The sequence below is a fragment of the Xiphophorus hellerii genome, chromosome 15 (assembly GCF_003331165.1).
Source record: "Xiphophorus hellerii strain 12219 chromosome 15, Xiphophorus_hellerii-4.1, whole genome shotgun sequence".
Lineage (NCBI taxonomy): Eukaryota > Metazoa > Chordata > Actinopteri > Cyprinodontiformes > Poeciliidae > Xiphophorus > Xiphophorus hellerii.
The window spans coordinates 17,935,463-17,958,436 of NC_045686.1; the positions used below are offsets into that span (position 1 = coordinate 17,935,463).

The 22,974-nt window shown below is 38.1% G+C and overlaps 1 protein-coding gene across 1 annotated transcript in view; it reads right to left on the reverse strand.

Moving 5' to 3' along the window:
* The window catches only part of plcb1l (phospholipase C beta 1-like), a 117,308-nt gene that overhangs the window by 5,482 nt on the left and 88,852 nt on the right, over positions 1-22,974 (reverse strand). The window contains exons 17-32 of the mRNA XM_032584381.1: positions 21,462-21,558; positions 21,064-21,148; positions 20,176-20,300; positions 19,921-20,075; positions 19,505-19,669; positions 18,812-18,911; positions 18,511-18,615; positions 18,313-18,428; positions 16,033-16,171; positions 15,878-15,931; positions 15,456-15,675; positions 14,636-14,804; positions 13,398-13,474; positions 13,217-13,306; positions 13,055-13,112; positions 12,527-12,613 (exon numbers count right to left, since the gene is read on the reverse strand). Coding sequence (XP_032440272.1) covers positions 12,527-12,613; positions 13,055-13,112; positions 13,217-13,306; positions 13,398-13,474; positions 14,636-14,804; positions 15,456-15,675; positions 15,878-15,931; positions 16,033-16,171; positions 18,313-18,428; positions 18,511-18,615; positions 18,812-18,911; positions 19,505-19,669; positions 19,921-20,075; positions 20,176-20,300; positions 21,064-21,148; positions 21,462-21,558 — 1,842 coding nt within the window. The remainder of the gene's footprint in view (positions 1-12,526; positions 12,614-13,054; positions 13,113-13,216; positions 13,307-13,397; positions 13,475-14,635; positions 14,805-15,455; positions 15,676-15,877; positions 15,932-16,032; positions 16,172-18,312; positions 18,429-18,510; positions 18,616-18,811; positions 18,912-19,504; positions 19,670-19,920; positions 20,076-20,175; positions 20,301-21,063; positions 21,149-21,461; positions 21,559-22,974) is intronic.

Sequence of the window (22,974 nt, forward strand, 5' to 3'; positions counted from 1 at the left end):
CATGAAACCTGCTGGATGACGTGTCATGATGTTAAGATGTTTTTTTTTTTCCAGCACGGAGAGGGAAGCTGGTCAAAGGTGATGGGAAGATGGAAGGTGCTAAACACAGGCAAACTGTGGAAAACAAAAGTTTGAGGCAGCAAATGACTTGGGGTTTGTCAAAATAACCTGAGGTCAAGCCATTACTTTCATGCTGAAGATTCTAGTTCAGCAGTAAAACTGTTAACGTTTGAAGGCGTAGGGACTACATGTTGGTATCTGAGCAGGGATAAAACATAAAACAATGCTGCATGTAAAAGAAACCGGTGTTGCATATGCAGGCTCTCTAATGAAGGACTAATTTGCAGAATCAGCCTCTGATTAGGCTTTTATAAGTTAACCTTTAAATACAAAGAACTAACAGCAGTATAAGAGTTCAATGAGGTTGTGCTCATCTGTTTTGTCTTATTTTCTTTATCTTATTGTCTTATTTACAACTTCATAATCAAGAAGAAGTCATAGTCAACGGAAAATTGTAATGATGGAAAGTGTAAATTGTACGCAGTAAAAGAAAGATGATTTTTCTATTTGTATAATTGTGGGGAATTAATCATTACAAATATCAAAAATGAATAATGATGAACAATGGTTGTAATAAGTGGGAAATAAGGGTATTCTTGAAGTAAGTCTGTGATTTAAATGATTATTCAATTAGAAATGCTTAAAATGTATTAATCAGTAAGATAGGGACAGGATGTGACTCATATGGTCAAAAAGAAGTAGCTAACAACTGAGTCAGAGGAGAATGAGGGAGTGAATCGGAAGGTAAAGACAGGTTGTGTTAAGTTATATGCAGTTCATGCGGAAGACGTCCAGCTGATGTCAGGAATAATGTGCCTAAGAGCAACAGGAAGGCAACAGCGAGATCTTGCAATGATGTGCAGAACAGTACTAGTGTGATGCAAAGGTGGGCAAACAGGCAGAAGGTTGCAAAATCACAAAAGAAGAAGCTAACAACCATTGATCTAAAAGCAGAAACAAGGTTCCAGTAAAACGGGTGCATGCTTTAAGGTCAAAATGATTTGTGAAGGGGTTAAAGATTGCAAACAGTCATGTATGCAGCAAACCCCAACGTGCTCAAAAGGTATCGAATCGAGATGAAGTAGCATTTATATAGTTTTCAGAGAAGAAAGAACCTTGGCCAGACTGGAGTTGTGAAGTTTTGAGAGGCGAACCTGTTGGCCCACGGGTTGAAGCTTCTGAATTTGGACTGCTGCTCACACTGGGATGACTCTTTTGTTGGTTCTAGGAACTTTCTGGTTTCCTCCAGAGGACAAGTTGAAGGATTTTTTTTGTTGTTGGATTGCTGGACCTACAGCCAGCAGTTGTGGGACGCTTGATTTCCACGCATTTTCCATCCAATGTTTAGATGGGTAATCAAAGGACGGGACGAATCCCTGTCTCTGCCTCGGATTAAATTTAATACATCAAAAGTTAAGCCAAATTAGGAAAAAATACTTAAGGTAAGTCTGGGCTCTTTAAATGGAGAGCTGGTTTGGACTGTGCAGTGAGGTAAGCTCACAGACAACAAAAGGCTGTGATGGAGATTCAGTTTGCTCCAACACATAAAGTCTGTTTATATTGAAATGTGACATGATGTGAAAATCCTCAAAGTGTATAACACTCATATAATAGCTTTAAATATACGGTAATAAAAAATAATAATTTTAGAATATTTAGGAGGGATATAAAGCAAGCTTTAAAAGGTTATTAATACTTAATAAAGAAACCCTAATCACATGGATTTAAAGAGGAAAAAAGTCTCGGTTTACCCCGATGAGTGAGTTTAAAAAAAGGAACAGATCACATTTTTATGAACAGCAGGGAATTAAATGAGCAAATGGCAAATAAATACCAGAAGCCCCCCTTAACTCCCTTATTATCTCCAGTTTATCCAAACCTCAACTCGCAGACGTCATGTCAGTGATGTGTGCAATATTTGTCTGAAACTTTGGTGAGCTATTACAAGGACAATGCATTTAATTCTCTGCATGTGCATAGAGTATTTTGACCACTATGGAATCGTCACCCTTGACGGCCATATCTGATCGAGATGCTATAGTTTGCTGAAGAAAGGGCAGAGTGAAAGGTTTACTCGAAACAACTGTCATAGAAAAATAACCAGCAATAATATTACGTTTGAGTGCACTGAAAAATCTCACGAGACTGGTAATCATTTGCAAAAGGACTAAACAAATATCATTTGAACAATAACTAAACTAGACTCTTTGGCGGGAACAATAAGGATTTAACTGACCACCAAGTTGCCCCAATATCTCATTACTAGTAGCTTTTTAGAAATGAGGTCATCATCAAAGCTTTTCCCAGGAACAGAAATTTCGACCAAACTTTTCTGATTTGCTGTAGCGGCGCCTTTAGGTCAGTTTCCATCTGGACGCCGACCAGCAGCTGCAATTATTCAGCCCGCTGTTTGAATCTGTATCTCATCTCTGGAGACTTGTCATCTGTCAACAAACTGTGTCCACGCCCTCACAAACACACATCTGTGAACACGCGCATACACATTTCTAGTTTTCTTAAAATACAACGCTCAGTGACCTTCTTCACCAGCTGTCCTCATTCTGAGAAGCTATCGAGGGAAGCAGGGAAGGCCTCCGAAGAGCCAAATTAATTCTTTGCTTTGAGCGGCGACATGTCGCCTGCTGTAGCACCAGTAAAAAAATATATATATATATTATAGTTAACCTGTGTTAACTATGCTTTGTCAAAGGCAAATCAGCTTACATTCACACTTAAAGGTCTTTAGAGACATAAATTAAAAATGTTTAGGCTGAGAATTGTCCTATGTGATGTATAAAGGTGGGAGCTCTCTGACCTCGAGATGGATTAAGAAACCTAAACAGAGTCCAATTAAGCTGAACACATGTCCAAGAGAACAGACGTGGTCACAACCTTGTCAACGTTACAGGCTTTATAAAAAAAAAAAAAAAAAAGAAAAGACACTTTGGGACGGTTGCAATTAGGAGATGTATGAGAGACCAGCACAGGCAGAGAGCACCATCTTTCAATTTATATCATCCCCCTGTAGTGGCGATAACGCTGAGGTAACAATAAAAACAAGTTTGATTCTCCTTTTTAAACTCCTGTCTCTTGCCTTGTGTGGGCGTGTGCCTGTATGTGTGTATGCGAGACACTGACCTTTCCTGACACTTTTCAGATATTTTATCTGCAGCTCTGCAGGTGTTTTTCTTAGGTTCTGCTCTTCAGGTCCAAGAATGTCAAAAACATGCTGCCACGTAAGTGCAATAATGAGTGTTTCCCCTAAAAGGTTTCCTTCCAAAGGGAGGCTTAGCTATAAAAATCTGCTCCTCGGTATTTCAATGTTTTTACTTCAGATGCTGTTTTAAAGGGATGACTTTTATATCTTACTTATTCAACTTACTTATTCTTAAATTTTTAATATATTTTAACATCTTGCATGCCTAAAATCCTAAATAATATTATTTTAAATCTCCTAACACCCAGTTGATGATACATTTATTTACAACTTCAGTACTCAAGCTGCTCTTGATTACGAGGTTTATGCAGGTGGATTTTTAAATAATTTCTCCTCCCTGACGATATCCAGGTCTTTTGAGATATCCCAGCCATTCATCTGAATTTTAATTCCTTGCTAAGAATCTGGCAGAGATTCAAGCTTAAGTTCAAAATTCTTTCTGTTAGTCGTTTTGCCGCATGTTTCTTATCGTTTGAATATAGTAAGTCCAGTGCTGCAAAGTGTCTCCTTTAGACAGCTCATCCAGAACCATAATATATTCCTTTTTTCCTCATCACAGCAATAACTCGGGTGTCTGTATTAATGGCTGACAAAAAACATAAAACTATAAGTTGAAGGTCGCAAGCTGAACACAGGTTTAACTGCAATTTCTTTCCATCCTTAAACTTTCATCTTATTGAACCATCGACAAAAGATTTCCTCATTGTACATGAAAGGCTTTACTGAATCTACTGCTCTGCTTTGCCACATCCATAGGATCCAATAATGTGGAATGTCTGCTGCAGTGTCTGCCGTCAGTGGCCTTGACGATGTAATTCAAAGCTTAAACAGCTGGGAGTTCATGGGATTTTTTAAATTTTTCATTGAGAATAATTATATATTATTTGTCTCTTCAGCAGGAAGAGAGGATGCTGACAGTGTCTTTCAAAAGACCTCATCTGCCCTAAACTTTTTCACAATTTGACAAACTTCAGTGTATTTCAAAGGAATTTTATGTGACAGACCAAAACAAAATAGGACCTTATGAAGTAGATGAAATATTATGATTCTCAAGATGTTTTATAAACCAAAGATTTAAAAATATGACATTCATATTTACGCCACCTGAGTTCAACTTTGTAAGCCACCTTTCGCAGCTGCGGATCTTTTAGAGTATGACCTCAACAGCATGTAGAGAATGTGAAAGTTTTCCCCATTATTTGTAAAACAGCCTATGCTCAGTCAGACTGGATGGAAGATTTCTGAGTCCATCACTAAGCAAGTCTACAGATTCTTACTTGAATGTTCCTCTGAACATTTACTGGACCATTTTAACACATGAATAGGCCGTGATCTGAACCATTCTATTGCATGTATGGCTGGAGGTTAAGGGTCTTTGACCCTTCAGCCCAGTCTCGAGTCTTTTGCAGCCTCTAGCAGGTTTTCTTTCTGGATTGCTCTGCATTTGGTTCCATCAAACCAAATGCAAATTATTTTCCCTGTCCCTGCTAAAGAAGAGCATCCCAACAGCATGATGCTGCCACCACTGTGTTTCAGGGCCGGAGTGTGCTCTGCTTGATTTTTCAAGAACTAAATGGTTGCACTGGAATTTATTTAGGCCTATCAGAGTGAATGAGGTTGACATTTCATTTGTAAAAAATAAGAATAAAAAAAAAATCACTACTGCAAATTATGTATTATCTTCTGTCCACTTTATAATGTAATATAGTACCAGTTTGTGTTGGTCCATCACATAAAACAAAATTAAAGAACTTGTACAACAAAGTTTCTGGTTATATTGTGATGAAATGTGAAACAGTTTCAGGTATATTGGTATTTTTTGCAGACACTGTGGAGAAGTGAACGGAAGAAGTAAAAAAAAAAAAGAAAAAAACTAAGTATTGCTAAAATTAATGTATAACACTCATTTTTTCTTATAACTTTTAAATCAGAAATAATAGATTTATTATATGATGGTTCATCAATTGCAGTATTTCACAGTACTTGTTGTGCTTAAATTTAAGAAAAAGCCTGAGCTGTCTTGTTTGACTGGCAGGTCAAAATATCTATCACCACTTTTTGTGTTTTTGCTGCTTCAAGTCCATCTGCCATCCATTTTCTTTCTATTTACCGCTTCATCCTCACAGGCGAGGATTGCAAGTGCTCTTACCTCTTCATCACCATCTCTCTGCTGGTGCATTGTGAGGAAAAATCATCTCTACGAGCTGATGGCAGAATTCTCAGAACCAAACTGTGTTTTGGGGGACGGATTTCAGCAGGAGTTCAGCGGCGACTGTTTCTTAGATGGAGCACAACCCAGGAGAGTGTCATTAGCACATGTGGGCATACATAATGAACACTCATGCACGGATCTAAAATAGCAGCTAGCATAATAGAGCAGAAGAGTAACCAAGCGTGCAACATGCACGCGCGCTCGCACATGTACAATGGATTTTACCTCGCCGCCTCTGGTTTGTACTCTGTGTTCCCTGTGGCTAGTTAGTGTGCATGTGTGCGCGCGTGCACACAAGTGCATTATTGATGCAATTGCACACTGGGGAGCGCTGATCCAGATCAAAGTCTGTGACAAGGGAACACGGTGGCTACCTCTACAGCATCCAGTGAAAGAGATGCGGGGAGAAGGTCATATACCTGCTCAGTGGGGATTCCACTTGAGACCCCCCCACATTTGCTCCAACCTGTTTGAGCTCCTTCTGTTCCTCCTCGTACTTGAGGTTTTCTCTACTACCAGTAGCCATCCCGAAATTGCGTCACAAGGACTCAGCTCCAAATTAACAGATTGCAGAGAATCATGAAGGAGAGAGGAGAATGTGAGAGGTGGTGGTGGGGGCTGGGGGGAGATCAGAGTTTCCATGACGACAGCACAGGACTCCTGCTTGACGAATGAGGCAGTGTGTGCGCACCTATATGGATGTTGATTTGAGGCTTTCTCAGCAGGGAGACACCATGTTTGGTTTTTTACTGTTACAACAAAAACACAGGTGAACCCACTGCAACGCCTTGTGCATTCAGACAACACACACAGCAGGATGTGAGACCCAGTGCCTTGTCACTGCTACATTTTACACCTTTTTCAAATCATATAAAGGAAACTATTTACAAATAACTTCCTCTAGGAAATTCACAGGGTTTTTTTTTTGTTTTTTTTTTTAAGATTCTAGCATGTATTTTTCAGTAAAGATCCATTTTTAGATTGGATTTCCACCCCGTCTGAAAAACTGACTTCATCTGATTATTAGGTAATTCAACTTTTAAAATTTGGCCTGAAACAAGGCTTAAGGAGAACAACACACCCTGACATATGGTCTTCAGGTACAGCTTGCATCAGCATGCTGTGCTCTGTTGATTCCCATGGGGTGTTTTGATTGGCTTATTAACAGGACCTGAGAGCACATCCTGTGAGTGACAACCAGCCGTGTCATCTCTCTTTCTATCCAGTTCGGCTTGTCAAGAGAGTCTTAAAAGTAGAGGTTGTGGATAGTGATGAGCTTTCTCAAGATCAACAGTGCTTTGCAAAAGTATTCCTACCTATTAAACTGCAACATATTGATAACATATAACATATTTTCTACCAGAAAGTGAAACGGTTGTCTATTACTTTTTGAAAGATAGCTCTACCTCAGTCGGATTGAATGGAGATTGTTGGTAGACGTCAATTTGTGTTTTGTCACAGAATCTTAACTGTATTTAGTACTAGAATTTGACTAGGCCATTGTAGGAATGTCCATTCCTAAAATGACCCATTTAGAGAATTTAAACGTGGAATGCTTGTTGGTCGCAGATTGGCTATGTTGGGTACTTTTAGAAACTGATCTACTGGGATTTTTATGCACAATAATCACTCAGGTTAAAGAGAATGGCCAAAAAAAGAGAAGATATTCAGTAAGCAGCAGCAGTTGTGTGGATAAAAATGTCCTGCTGAAACCAGAGGATAACAGGGCAGAGTGATTTGACATGGCAGAAAGGTAACAGCTACTCAAATAACCACTTTGTTACAACCAAGGAATGCCGAGTACAATCTCTGAATGCACCACATGTTGATTCTTAAAGCAGAAGAGCTGCAGCAACAGAAAATTAGACCTGAAGCCCATCCTGTCGGCTAAGATGAGGAAACTGGGACAGTTCACACAAGCTGAGCAAAAACAATGCTGCCTGTCCCAATATACAGATGGTATGTTGATAAACTCTACAAAATAAATGGTAAATGGACTGAACTTATATAGCTCTTTTCCAGTCATTTTGACCACTCAAAGTGCTTTACACTAGAGTCACATTCACCCATTCGCACTCACCAACACACACACATTTATACACCAATACGCAGATTGGTAGGCAATTTGGGGTTAAGTGCCTTACCCAGAGGCACATCGACATGTGGCAGGAGGAAGCTGGAATCGAACCTACAACCTTCCGATCGCAAGACGACTACTCTACCATACAGCCACAGTCGCCCTTATAAAATAAAATAAATAATAAAATGAATTTATGGATCCACTCTGCTTCGCATCAAAGATTCAGGATGGAATGGTGTAATGGTGTGAGGAATATTGTTATGGGACAATCTTGGCCTTTTACGGAAAATTGTGTAAATGTCACAACCAGTTGAGCAATGTTGCTGACCATGTCCACCCCTTTAGGAGCACAGTATACTTACATCTCATAGATAGTTTCAGCAAGGTAATGCGACAGATAACAGAGCTCTAAACATTTCAAACTATTTTCTTGAACCGAATCTCACATCCCACAAACTTTGGGATGTGGTGAACTGGGAGATTCTCATCATAGATGCACATCTTACAAATCTGCACCAACAGTGTGACATCATCATGAAATTTCCAAGCTGTGTTTCTGAAACATAACTTGGAAATGGCCATTTTATAAAGAGTTAAGGCAGTTCGAAAGGTAAAAAATGGCCCTGAGTGTGTATCACATGTTTCTGAATGCAAGTTTGTGTACACACAAACAATGTTGCAAAGGGTGGTGCCAGACTCAGCTTCCACCAGAGGCAGTTACAGAAGTCCATTAGTGGCCGCTATGAGTTCAGAGTAGAAAGTGGGTCAGAACTTTATGCTAAACAGAGTTCATCTGTTATGCTGTTTAGAAAAACTAATACACAACAGAACATTTTAAATCAGCGCAGCAGCTTATATCATAACATTGACTATTTTCTAAAACTCCCAAAAATCTACATCTGTGAATTTTTCATTAATCTAATAATAACATGACAAATATGTTCTTTCCCACTTAAAATGTCACTTAATTAGCAGATATTGTGTTTATAAGGCTAGTTTATAAAGTTTGATCCTGGATGGATGACCGGAATTGGTAACACTTTATTTGACAGGTTGTGAATAATACTGACATGACACTGTCATAAACATGACATAACAACCTGTCATGACTATGAGTGAGTCTTAACGAATATTAATGACTGTTGTCATAAAGTGTCATTTGGCAAATAATTACATTTTTAATACAAAGTTGACATTATTCAAAATGTCTTCGTTATGACAACTTGACATTAACTTAGACAAAAATGTATTAACAGACATCAAAAATGTCTTTCCATAAAATAATTTTTTTTTGTCTTTCCATAAAAGACATTTTTTGTCTTTTATGGAAAGACAAAAATGTCTTAAGAGAGACATTTTTGTCTAGGTTAATGTCAAGTTGTCATAACGAAGACATTTTGAATAATGTCAACATTGTATTAAAAGTGTCCTGATTTACCAAATGACACTTTATGACAACAGTCATTAATATTCGTTAAGACTCACTCATGTTCATGACAGGTTGTTATGTCATGTTTATGACGGTGTCATGTCAGTCTTATTCACAACCTGTCAAATAAAGTGTTACCCAGGAATTTGTTTTATAAGACGAAGATAAAAAGCAATCTAATTGGAGAAAATATGTTTTCGTTTTCTTTTTTATGTTAGATAAATATCATGTAGACAATGGGACACAGAATAAGGAGTACAAAAGACAGACCATTTTTTCCATCTGTTGTTATCGTTTTCCATACATTTCCTGATCTGGAAAATTAAATTCTAGAATTTTCCAGTCCTTTCAAACTCTACAGGAACAGTTTCTGCCTTTAGGCAAATTACTTCTACCACAAAAGCTTGCTTCCCCGCGGCTACGACTCTCATGCTGTGGGCAGCATTCTGAGCTTCATATTAACATAACCGCAGGAATCTTTGCTTGTCGTCTCCAGAGTTGTGTCCTCTGACACCTGCCCATTTTGCATGCTGATGACTGCCGTTCTGCAAAAGCTGGAGAGATGGTCGATTGCTGTAACAGCCCGAGTCAGGTGATTTAAATTCGCAATGGCCTAGTTTTTGATTAAAAACTGTCTGAGACAGATGGCTAGGTGATGGATAATCAATTCAGTGGGGAAACAAGAAATGCTAACAGGTTGGAATTCCTCTCCCGCATAAAAGTTACAAGACTGGGTTGAATAGATTTTTATAACTTTGATTTATACAATTTATTGCCAATAAAGAGCGTGCCATTAAAGCACTACAGCAGTCATAGTAAGATTACGACTACAGGAAATCAATAAAAACATTTAAATAGCTTCATTCATTCACAGTTGACATCAAAAATCAGTCTAAAAAATGACCTCCATGATCACTTCATCCTACCACTTTCTGTAGAACACTTTATTCCTCTCCAGTGCACTTTTATGGAAAGACATAGATAACTGAATGCATGTGAATTATTGGACTGGATGTCTGCTCTTCACCTCCTACACTCGAGTCCAGGTGGTTTCAAAGAAATGAGGAGCTGTCACTTGGAAGGTGTGGGAGTTTATGAAGCTGTCTTCAGCAGAATATTTGAGATTTAAGATTCTCTTTAAAGAGGAGGCGAAAGGGGGAGAGCACTAACTCATGAGTTGAAATGGTAAGCATGCACTTTGCATCACATCACATCTCCAGTCAGAATAAGGGATGCTAAAAGTCTGTTGTAACTTAGCTATATGAAGCCCTTGATTGAGCACTTTGTAAAGAAAATATATCCAAAAGGGCCAAAGAGAGGAGTATTTATATTTAAACAGAAGTGAAGATTACGTGTTTAAATTCGGTTTTTATGTTTGCTGCATTTCTAATTTAAAATATGCTGCAATACTAGAGTCCTTTATTCTGTTCTTATGACAGATACTCAGTTTGATCTCAGACTCCAGACGTTGTTTCTACGCAGTCCAGCACTGTTTACAAGAGTTAATACGTTGTAGACCCACCTTTTGGTTATTTCTTTACCAGCATTGCGTGTGAAAGACCAAGTGTATGACGATAGATTTTTTATAGGATAAAGGGCTCAACTTTGACATGGCTCTATAACCCTATAGTTCCAGTGGTAAGTTCACTGCCACACCCATGTTTTACTGTGGGGGGCAGTATGTTCAGCGGGATGATCAGTGCTGCAACAAATGGTGCTGTACTTGTAGAGACAAAAAGTTAAAGTTTGGTCTCAACTGACTGCATCATGTTTGCTGTGTTTCCTACATGTCTTGAGTTAAACTTAACAAAACCTCCTGCAGCTTGCTTTCAAGAATGCTCCATTAAGTGTGCATTTAATAGTTGTCCTGTCAACATGTCTGCCAGATTTATTTTGTCAGGGCTGTAAAGAAACAAATCTACACTATAAAAGTCTTTAGGATAGAAATTACATTGATACCCTTATTCTTATTCCAGTAAAAACAAATAATGACTAACAAATAACTTAAAATGTTAGATAAAAATAACGTCTTAAAAATACAATCTATGCCTTTTTAAATCTAATATCCTGATTCAGTTTCCCCAAGCAAACGTACTGGTAGAACCTGACAAACTGTGTTATTACAATAACAGCATCAATTCCAGCACATTTTTAGGATCTTATTAGAATCTGGAAGGTATTGGGCATTAGCATTCTGGATGTTTATGGAAATGTGTACAGAACAAAAGTATATGGTCAAAATGATTTGACTAAAGGATTTTTTTTGCCAAAGTAGTGTGAAGGACGTTGCCAAAGGAATCATTAACAGGGGGCACTGAATCCAGGCACTCTGCTGGGGTGTGATCTCACAATACACAGGCCAGTCTGCTGGTCCTTATGGTGCAAATCTGCCATGATATCCACTACAAATGCTGCAATTAGTAATAACTCATAATAGCTCATGGAATATTGGCAAGATAAATGTAAGTTGTACTTGCAATTTAACTGATGCTTGTTTGCAACTTGTTAATGCCACAATTATGCTGAATTAGTGCTCAACACCAAGATGCACAAATGTTCTTACCACGCTCTGCACAACCATCCTACGAGGAAGGTCACAACGACAAGTGAAACTCACATGCCAACCTCTCCATGTATGAACCAGAGTAATAAACCCAAACACACAGAGAGTAAATCAATAAGTGTCACAGCATTAATAACCGATTGCTTTCATAACAAGGGCCACAGACTGATACAGCTACTGCAGGGAAGTAGATGTTATAAAGCAATAACCCAGTTTTCAGCAAACATGAATGGAACATTTAGAACCCTACAATAAGACATTCACACACATAATCTGATGCTAACAATATAGCATAAAACATTACTAACCAGCAATGGTTAGTAAATGCCCTGGCTGTGCTCAGGGTACATTTTCAGCACAGACAGTGCAGCAGGAAAATGTCTGACTCAGATCGCCACCTAGTGGTTGAACAGTTGAACCACCTTTTACTTAACTGAGTTGTCACATATAAGGTAAAAACTACAAAATACAGAGTTTTTATTCATATATTTTTTATCTACATAACAAATAAAGAAAGCCATACAAAATAATAGTTTTGATTGGATTATTTACATGTTATATTCTTTTCAGAAAGTTAAAGAATATTGTAGTACTCTGCAGCCATATTTCATATATTAGGAATTCATTATTAACAATATTTTTTTTTACTTATGAAAGACCTACATATTTGCTCCACATAGTAACCTAGCACAGAAGAAATCCTGATGAATGTTTATGCTGTCCAAGAGTTGTGTCCATCAAACTCTACTTTGCTACTGTTAATTAAAAAATTCCAGCATATATACCAAACTTTGTTTTTTTCCAAAGCTGAATCTCTAACAAAAAGTATAATTTAATTTCCAGGGATATCTGTGCTTTACTTGGCGTCCTTGTGAAACAAAAAAAATATAAACCCAAAGCTGATTCATGTCTCTTTTTAAAGACACAAGTGTACTATGATGAGAAAATATCTCTAACAAACTCACCTTTGGTTTTTCATCCAAGATTTGCTGCCGTGTGTCCTTGTGCTTCTCTTGTAGCCTCTCTTGTCGTTTACACTGAGCATCTTCCAACTGCAAAATGCAAACACACAGTTTGAGATCTTTTATCTACAGTACTTTGCAAAAGTTACACATTCTAGAAAAAAAAATCTGTAAAATGTGGCATAACTTTGTATTCAGCCTCTTCATTCAATACTTTGCATGGGTATTGATCTACCAACTTTGCACATCTAGGGTCTGAAATCTTGGCCATTTTTGTTTGGAAAAAGCTTCAGTTCAGTCACACTGGACAAACATGATCTGTGGACATCACTAAGTCTTGCCCCAGATTCTCCACTGGATTTACATTTGGGCTTTGAATGAGCCATTCTAACACACGTATACACACCAAACCATTTTCATTGTATCTCTGACTGTACCTTTACAGTCATTGCCATGTTGAAAGATGAATTAATGAATAAACATGTGAATCAGAAATAATTGGAGGATATTGACTGTAACATGCCTGCTTACCCGTTTAATGTACTGCACCACCTCGTTGACAAAAGATCTGTTGATCTCCAACTTCTCTCTGTAGGGAACAAAACATTTATTAAAACATTTAGTCTACAGTGACACCTAGTGGTCAATAAATTATTACATTCCGTTTTTTAAAAAAAACTTAGAAAAACGTACTCTTCTGTTAAATTCTTGTCTTTGGTTTTCGCTTCGTTGATCTTCTCTTGTCTTTTCTTGTCCATTTTCTTTTTCAGATCCTTCTTCTCTCTGTCAGTGTTGGCATACAGTCGGGAGACGTCAGAAAGGGAAAGGGGTTGCTCTGTATTTGTTTTAGTATGAGCGATAAACCCAATCTTACTTTTCACAGATGTCTCTGATCTTTTTAAGCTGAGCACTCTGGCACTCCTCTGCTATAGTCGTCAGCTTCTCGACCAGCTGGGGACAAACAAACACATCCATTCTGTGACACTAAGAAAGCGCTAAAACATCAGATTGGATTCACGGTTCCTCTTAACCACTACTTCTTTAACATAAAGCCAAACATGTTGTGTTTCTCATTATAATCAAGCAGCAGAACAAGTAAACAACTGCTGTTAAACTTGTCGCTCATCCTCTTCACTTGGCATAACCTTTCCTGTCTAACACCTCAGCTGTGTTCACCGCGCAGATGCAGCGGACCTGAACACATTCAGTTTTCCACATCATCCAACAGAACATGAGCACAAGCAGCACAGTGATGTCTGTCAAACCCTTCAGGGGGATGACCTGGAGCTGATTGCAGCATTAGTTTATTCACTTGTTTGTGCTTGCTCATGGAGTCAACAAGTCAAGGCAGGCTGCTGCAGTCTGAGTGTGGCGCATCTGTTTATGCCAAAGAAAGTAGCTGCACGTTCATGTTGACGCCATGTATGTTCCCAACTAATGTTTATATGGGAGCAATGACTTGGTATTATACACCGTAAGAGACATGAGAACATATTTGTATGTGTTTTATATATGGTTGTGTTTTAATCTATAACAGATTGATGAGAAAAGCCACATGTGGTGTACCAGCTGATCATTTTACACAAGTTTAGATGCTTCTTACAATGTCCGTGGCTGAAGAATGGCCTAACAAAAGGAAGTGGGAGTTGTAGCCCAGGTCTTTATGTGTGTGTGGAACTCCATCTGGAATCTCCTTAAAGCTCATGAACAACTTTAGCTTTATAACATGAACGCTCCTTTTATCTGTGATGCTTAAGTAACTTTTTCTACCATATGTTTTTTTTAATCACTCAACTTTCCATTACTATTCTTTCTTATGGCACTCTGCACAGCACGTTGATATAGTAATGACCTTTTGAGGCTTATCTTTCTTATACAAGGTGTTAATGACTTTGCTGTAACAAAGCAGCCTTTGTTATGAAAACTCAAACAATTTTGAGTTTGATTAGACAGGATCATTAAACACAATTTATCACTCTGTGTTTAGTAATTCTTCATAATCTATCATGTTTGCGTTTTGACCTGAATTACTGGAATAAAGTACTCTTAGATAATATTCATATTTGCTGAGATGCACCTGTACGCGCGGTGTGTGTTCTGCGGGGTGCGTACCTGTTTTATGTGTTCTCGCTTCAGGTATTTCTCGCTGTAGTATTGCTCTTGGCGGAGTTTAAGCAGCTGCTGCTGTTGCTGCTCCTTCAGCTCTGCCAGTTTCTGGCCGCACTCCTGGTCCAGCTCACACAGCTCTTCGTCCAGAGTCGACAGGGAGTTTTCAGACCGACTTTGAGACAAACATAAAACGGAGTGAGACACATATACACATAAACAGACTCTAATTAGAGTTCTTGCAAAAATCTTTAAAGGGGGGATTTTATCGATAAAACGAGAGAACGATTGAATATATGCAAACATACAACATCAGATTATTGATTTTGATTACAGTATTAGCAATATTAACAAAAAGACCCAAATAGATGCATTAGTAAAAGTCAAGAAAAATTGTATATTTTTTCTGGAAGTGCCTTAAAAAAGCATTTATGAGAATAAACTGATTCAAACATATATAAAATTTAAAAAGTTAATCCATAAATCTTTAGAATTTCTAAAGGAAATAATATTTGGACATGTCAGGTATTACACAGTGTATTCAATAATACAGATTACCAGTTGTTTGCTAAATGCATCACATCTTTCTTTATGCTGAGATCTTACAAATTATTTAATTAGGTAACAAACTGTTTTCTTCATGTTCAGAAAATAGTTTCTTTAAGTTTAAAATGTCCATCAATATGAACTTGAAGCCAAAGGTTAGAATGGGTCAGGAATTCAGTTATTGGACATTTAAATCGACTTGATTGTAACTCAATCAAGTTTATATGAATTGAAACAACAAAACAATTAGGAAGTAAAACAGAAGGAGAGCGCCACCTGCCTTTTCTTGCAGTCACGTTTGTGGCTCTTCTGCAGGGTGGAGCGTCGCCTCTGATGCTGACTCTGCAGCTCAGAGACGCGGGCCGTTTGCTCCTTGATCAGCTCGCTTGTTTTGCGGTGGTGTTTTCTGATCAGCTCCTTCATCTCCTTGTACTGCTTTCGCTGCTCCCGGACAAACCCCTTCTGCTGCTTCAACTCCTCCACCGTCTGAGCCTCCAGCTCTGGAACACCAACAGATAAATGAGAGCGGTGAGGTTGAAAACAAAAACAAAGATTATAATTTGTACATTCATAATGATGTTTTTTTGGATGAGTCGAGGAAGGTTTACTTACACAAAAATAAGATGAATAACATTGACTACAGAAGTTACTCATGAGCAGTGAGTAACTTCTCACTGCTCATGACATCATTTTGAACCCTACCAGTGAGGACACTCTGTATGATGTCTTCTGTCTTCGCTGATGGTTTCAGTGAACCTGTTCCCCCAAGTACATTAAGTAAGTGGCAGAATATCTGGACCTCAATTACAGTAATTATTGAAGCACTTGGTTTGCAAATGGCTGAGGAAGTCTCGTACCTGCAGACTGAGGCTGATGCCCAACAAGTGAAGGAGGCTTGGGGGCAATAATGGGTGTGTGACTCACTCCGTTCTCCGCAGGTACTGCTGCCTTCTGGTCCACTTTAGATTCAGAGGGCGCATCGCTTCCTGCCTCCACCTGTTCATCAAATTAAGCACAAACATGTAGATCAACTTCATTTCAAAAGAGTCAACTGGTTTCAGCAGAAAACTACGTACGGATAGCAGTGAACCTAAACACAGCTTCAGAATTTTTTTGGGGGGGTGGGGTTAAGGGGCAAAAATTAAACATCTCCTTTTTCTCTCTGTCTTCAGAGTACACTTGTTTACCAGTGCTGTGCAGGCCAGTTTGTAGACATAGCTTTGGTAGCCCACTCTTAGCATTGCAGATGGTATCGAGTGCCAGCAGGTCTTGTTTTCCTCACACTGAGAATGCTTGTATCACTTAAACTTTGAAGCAAATCACTCAAGCCCGATCTTTGCTCTCTTTCTGTTCTCTCGCCACATTTATGCCCTGCCTTTCCACGCTCTGGATCATAAGGTCCCTGTTGCCATGGTCACAGCATGAAACAAGAAATCCTCTCGGGTAATCATATCAGCTGGCAAAGCAGATGAAAGAGGACCCTTAGGGACAGCCGTCCTTTGCAGTTCCCTTAACTAATAACCTGGGTCCTGCCTCATCTCGCATGATAAAGGTGGCCTCATTTTAATATTGTAAATTCTCATGTTTCTCTCAAAGACAATTCCCCTTTTCTGCCTTTTCCCCAGTGCTCTGCTTCTGCAACTTTAACATTTTTGAGCTTGAGCTTTAAACTTCAAAGGCAGATGTTACAAAGCTGCACATATTTTTATAGATTAATCGCAAAGGTTCCTGAGATACATGGTGAAACAAAGAAGCAAATCTAGTTGAATAAGTCAGATGTTACATGCGAGCTATGGTAACAGAACTTGCACGAGCGGCCTTGACAATCCCTGGCTGCTTATCCCCATTATGTCAGTTCAAACAAACTACAACTACGCACCGATTGCTACTTGTTTCTACCCGCACATTACGCCAAGTGCCTGATTTAATAGTTACCACTTTTAGTTTAGCGTTCTTAATGTCCATTAGTGATGAAAATACAGAGACACATCTTTGGTTCAGCTGGACAAATTAACAAATTTGGTCAAATCTGAAATGTTTTGAAATTACTCATCTCATGAGGTTATTTGACACAAATAATCAAGGGACCCAATATTAACAACAGAATTCATTATACGTAAAACTTAAATTACACTTACAGTCAGGTTTAATATTTTAAACAAGATGATCTTATAATATTTTATATAAAAATCATAACAACACAGATACATAGCTGGCTAAAGTTCAATTTATCGTGGATGACCTGGAATTAAAGTGGGGCAGACAGCCGTCTGGTAGCACCCGTAGGTATTTGTGGTAGGATTAAGATTAATTCATTTATTCTTTCATTACATGGTTTCAGTGCAGTTTAAACCCTCCTGATAATAAGAAAAGCCTTCCCGCGTCATTTCAATCTAAACTGCATCTTAACAGTGCTTATTTGAAGAGGAAATCTGGTCCCTAGATAGCAAATTTCCAAAACTGGACTATTTGCAGAGGGAGAGATAAATATTACTTTGCAGTTCCCAACAAGATCAAAGTGCTCCCCAAAGACTGTAAGAACAAAACTCTCTGTGTGTGAGTCTTGATCCGAATGGTATTCCTGACTAATAGTAAGGGTGTGAATGAGGACATTTAAGTCAGTCTTAAATATAAAAGAACAGATTGTGTTGGAGGGGTTTTTCTCTGAGCCTCAATTAAAATCATTTAGAAAAGAATTTAGAAAATTTACTTTAACTTGTGACCAGCTTCACTCTGAACTGTTTGCATTGCATATACAAAATTTCAAAAGAAGCTTAGAAAGCTAAAACGTCGCCTAAATGTTTCCTGTACATCATAAAGTTATTATGAAGAGGATGCTGGATTGGAGAGCTACAGGCATCACCTAGAAGAAAACATTTGAAGTACCTCTATATATTTTACAAAGCTAAATGATCATTAAAAGGTTGGATGTCATGTGAACTTGTACTTGTAAAGAAGTCAAAAAAACAACTCAAAGCTGCTTTATATCTCCTTACTTGAACACACTTGCTTATCGCAAACTGTTATCAAAATAGTCAACTACATAAAAACCTACATAAATCCAAAAATATCAATTAGACATTTATGTAAAATGACTTATATGTGAGGCAAAGTGTGTTTTTTTTATATTGATGTACCTCTTTGTCACCTTCCTCTTCTCCTCCTTCCTCTAAGGTGAGAGCAGCCAGCTGATTGGCTCTCTGCTCCATCAGGTTGACATAGCGGATGGGATTGGACAAGGCTTCAATGACGTCTAAGGAGCAAGGATAAAATAAATTTGGTAATCCCAGATGACAAAACAGGATTTCTATTTCCTTTCTCTGCCAATGACTTACCTGCAAATGTGTCTGGGACGTAGTCCTTCACTTCAACGTAAACAAAGAGGGCTGGGAGCATCAGCGACTGGTTCTTCTCATTCCTTAGATTGATGTATCGATAACCTGAAACACAAATGAGAGATGTTACATTTCTGCAAAGAAAGAGAATGATGCGCTTTAATGTCTTGTGCATTCACATTTTAAAATGTAATATTCTTACGCCTGTTAATATGTAATGTTTTTTTTGTTGTTTTATTTTTAAACGTAGCAGCATTTAATATGGTTTGAAATGACATTAAGAAGAAATGAGTTTTGTCACCTGGACGGATGGCTGAAACAGGCATGATGCGGTGGCCAATAAACTTTCCTCCTTCTTCAAACACTGCTATCCTCAGTGAAGCCAGTGTAGGAAGGACAACCTAAACATAACAGTATATACAGGGTCAGATAACATCATAGGAATAAAGGTGATTTTTTTTATAACGTTCTAGTCCAGTTTATATTAAGATCCAGCTCATATTTTGGGTTTTCACTGTTCAGTTTGATGCATATGCAAGCATTTCTAAACAGAAATCATTGTGCTGTGCTAAATGAAGTGATTCTCCCAAACAAATATGCTGTTCTATGATATTTAAAATTATCCTCTAAAAGTACACATACTATATGAGTGAAAAAAAGATAAAATATAAAACTGAATTGTAAGGATGATGATGAAGAGCTCTATTAAAGAAATCTTACCAAATACCTGTATGGTACTTGGAACATTTCAGTAAATAAATAAATAATAAAAAATAAAAATAAAAAAAGAGTATGCATTATTAAGCATTATCTATTATTTAGCATTACAGATTAATAAGACCAAATTCAGTTCCATACATTCATCGTATTTTACGTCAAGGTATTATTAATTTTATCCTTGAGTAAATTTGTACTTTGCAATTTTGTACAAGTAAGGGAGATCAACTTTATTAAATTTCTTGGACATTAGGTGAAGTTTTAACATAAAGTTCACCTTTTTGAAAACAATGGCCTCTTCTTCCCAGAGAGGGTTGACGGCATTGCCCTGAGATGTCTTGGTCTTGAATGCTTTCCTCTTGGTGTCTACTGGCAGGCCAAACATGTCGATCTCCACGTATGTGCCTACTTTCTTATCGGTCAGGAACTGACCCGAGATGATCTGTAATAAATGAAAATTAAGTTATTGCATGACTGAGTGAAGGACATTCTGGATCCAGAACCAGATCAAAAACATAATCACATTTTACAACCAGTCGTGCAACGTTTTCATTGAACCCTGACCTGATTTTTAGTAACACACACACACAGATAAATAAACCGCCCTCTGCCACATGTTATTCAATCAGGTAAGCATACACAGACAGACCGACAGAAGTTGAATGGGATCAATATGAATATACACACACACACCTTAACAGACAGTGTGTTGGCGACTATCCCGTCTACTGTGCTCTCAGCAAAAGGATCGAAGTGTTTATCTGGCCGTCTCATGAACTCTGGTTTCAGTCTGTAACCACATTTCCCATTGTACTCATACATGCCCAGGTTCAGCTGCATCGATAAGTCTGAGGACAATAGACAGGATTTATTTTTTCTGCACGCTGTAGACGCATAAAGCTTTTAGCCAATTAGATTTATTAAAAAGATGTTGCTGTCTTCCCTCACCAATGGTTTGGAAGTTGAGAGCTACCAGCTGACAGCCGGCGTTCCAGAAGAGTTGGGGGTTGTAGTTGGATGAATCTACTCGAGTACCTTTAGGGTAGATCCTGCTCAGCTGCAGCTTGTTGTATCTGCGCACAATCGGTTAAGTAAAGAACAGCTGCATATAAATGCACAGCTTAGTCATCAAACTACAAAGAACTCCACATTGCATTGTAGAACTAAGTTAAAATAATAAAGGAGGAAGAATACTACCAAAGTCCTCAGCTTAGATCTTTAAAACCTAGACCCCAAAACCTCATCCAAATGTTTTCTGTCAATGCTGAGTCTCTGTGGTGGCTTCAATGTAAACTGTGTCAAAAGATTTTGGACTATGTCAGACACAAATTTAACCACACGCTTGCTCGTAGCTGGAAACAGTACGTGGTCAAAGTGCAATGGGCTCTGAGACATGTGTTCACATAACAGTGAGATATGCAGATATTTGAGCCTATATGTGAAATTTTGACCTTCTTCAAACTGAATCCACCATAAAATCAGATCTTCTGCACCCAATTTGGATTTAAAAATAATTGAAGTTGTATTTTGTATCATCAGCGCTCTCCAAAAAGAAGTGCTAAAATAAATAATTAAAAAGCTAAATAATTGTGACTATCACATCACAGATGCATTCGTGACCTAAACTGTGTCGTTGCTGCTGGTGATGTCACTGTTGTAGTGAACATGGAGTGAAATCGCAACACAGAATAAAAGGAGATGAAAAAGCACAGAAGCAGAGTGAAGTTGGCCTCTATCTGCTTTAAGTCATTACCGTCAGGGCAGAAACCAGACGAGCATAACAACAAATGTTTTCCAGACAGCAAAAAGCAGAACGCTGTGCTTAAAGAAGGATACTCCACAAACTCCACTGGAGACTTTGTCAGTTGCTCCAAAGCTTTGGTCTCTACAAAGGAGGACATCTGGAAGCTCCGGTTGATCTCTGCAGGTCAACGTAGGAACATTAAATAAAGCAGCTGCAGCTTTTAAATGCAATTAGTTTCTTATTGTGAGAATAGGCATTTAAACTACATTATATGTTGGCATTATTCCCACACTTCTCACGAGAAACATACATTTTTATTTAATTATCCTCTACTAAAGCAAAACATATAATCGTTTATAGCTATATAATATTGCATATTATAGTATTATATAAAAAAATGAACATGGTTGGTTTTTCTCAGCATGCCTAATGAAGGCCGGATGTTTCCATTTGCTATTACACTTGTAAAATGTTGATTGATCTTGCTTACTTTTGGACGTCTCGAAGCTGTAGAACTTGACAGGCTGGATGTAGATGACCAGGTTGGACATTTCCTCTGTGGCGAACGCTTCACTGCCTGCTGTGCCCTGTGCATGAAGAGACACAACATCTTTAAGCTGTTCTCACACTCTTTCCCATCTTGCCATGTATACGAGCTTATTGAAAAACGCAGTTCTAAGTGAATTAAGTGAATTATTCACAAAGTTGGTTCTGGCATGCTGAGGTGACAAAATCTTCATCGCTGCAGACAGAGCAGCTGCATAGTGTAGCATTAGATTAAGTTGTGCTCTGATGAAAAATATATATAATCCAACTTTGCAGCAAAATTTTGGAAGTACATGTACCAATTCTGAAGCAGTGGCGCTTATGTGTAGAAATGGCTTACTCTGGCTTAATGTTGGAGTAGTAGGAGGGCAACATTTGAGTGCTGGAGAAGTATCCAGCTAAGGGAGTGTATGGTCACCATGGAAACACAAGGTATAAAGCAGTGTGAAGGAGGTCAGGAAAAAATAGAAAAAAGCAAATCTGCTCTAAGCAACAGGGGACCAGTAGTTCACTTCAATTCAATAAGGTAAGGAAAATAAAACTCTATCAATTGGAGTTTAGCTTACATTGATTCATTTTGCTATCATTTTAAAGGATTGAAATCCAGCTAAACAACATTCCTATCTAGGAAAAGACAGTTTTAAAAAGCACAGCTACACTGGTGTTCACCTGTACAACAGATTGAACTGGAAATACAACAGATTTTTTTTGTCCAAGTCGGCTTTATGGAGAAATGGATGGTGTAACAGCAAAGCCAGTGGTTCAAAGAAAGTGAAAAAACCAAACAAAAGAAGGGTGGCTTTGAGTTATGGACCCCTCTGAAGCCCCTAAAGCTGTTGGCAGAAAATTGCTCAGATACTTCTTTAAGTCCAGTGCAGTAAAGACCAATACAGAAGGACACTATTGCACACTGCAATAACCTTCAACAAAGCCTCTGCGACAGAAGAGGTGAACCTTTGCGGCTAAAATGCATCGCCTCCCTGCTTTGGACATGCTCTTTTATTTGTTTTTCCTTTTAGTTAACAATAACTTGCAAAAATCTTTTCTCTTTTTTTCACTTTGGAATTATTGAAGCATTTTTCAATCTCAATTTGAAGTGTCTTTTAAATACGACAAGGACTAATGGTCGTCATAGAATAAAATCTGATTGAAAAGGTAAGGGGAGACAAAATTATTATAAAATAAAAAATCAAACATTTGGGGACAACCTCAGATGTGCAAATAAAAGAACTATTTAAACAATTATAAATCATTGTCACTATTTAAAAACTGTGGCTTGCAGAAAGATTTACGCTCCTTGAAACCTTTCATGTTCAATCACATCACGATCATACATATTTACATCCTGGTAAATATTCTTGAAATTTTGTAGCTGAATGTAAATTAGTGCAAACATTTTTGAAATTAAAATCTGAAAAGTTCGGCATGAATATATATCTAGCCGATAACCTCAATAA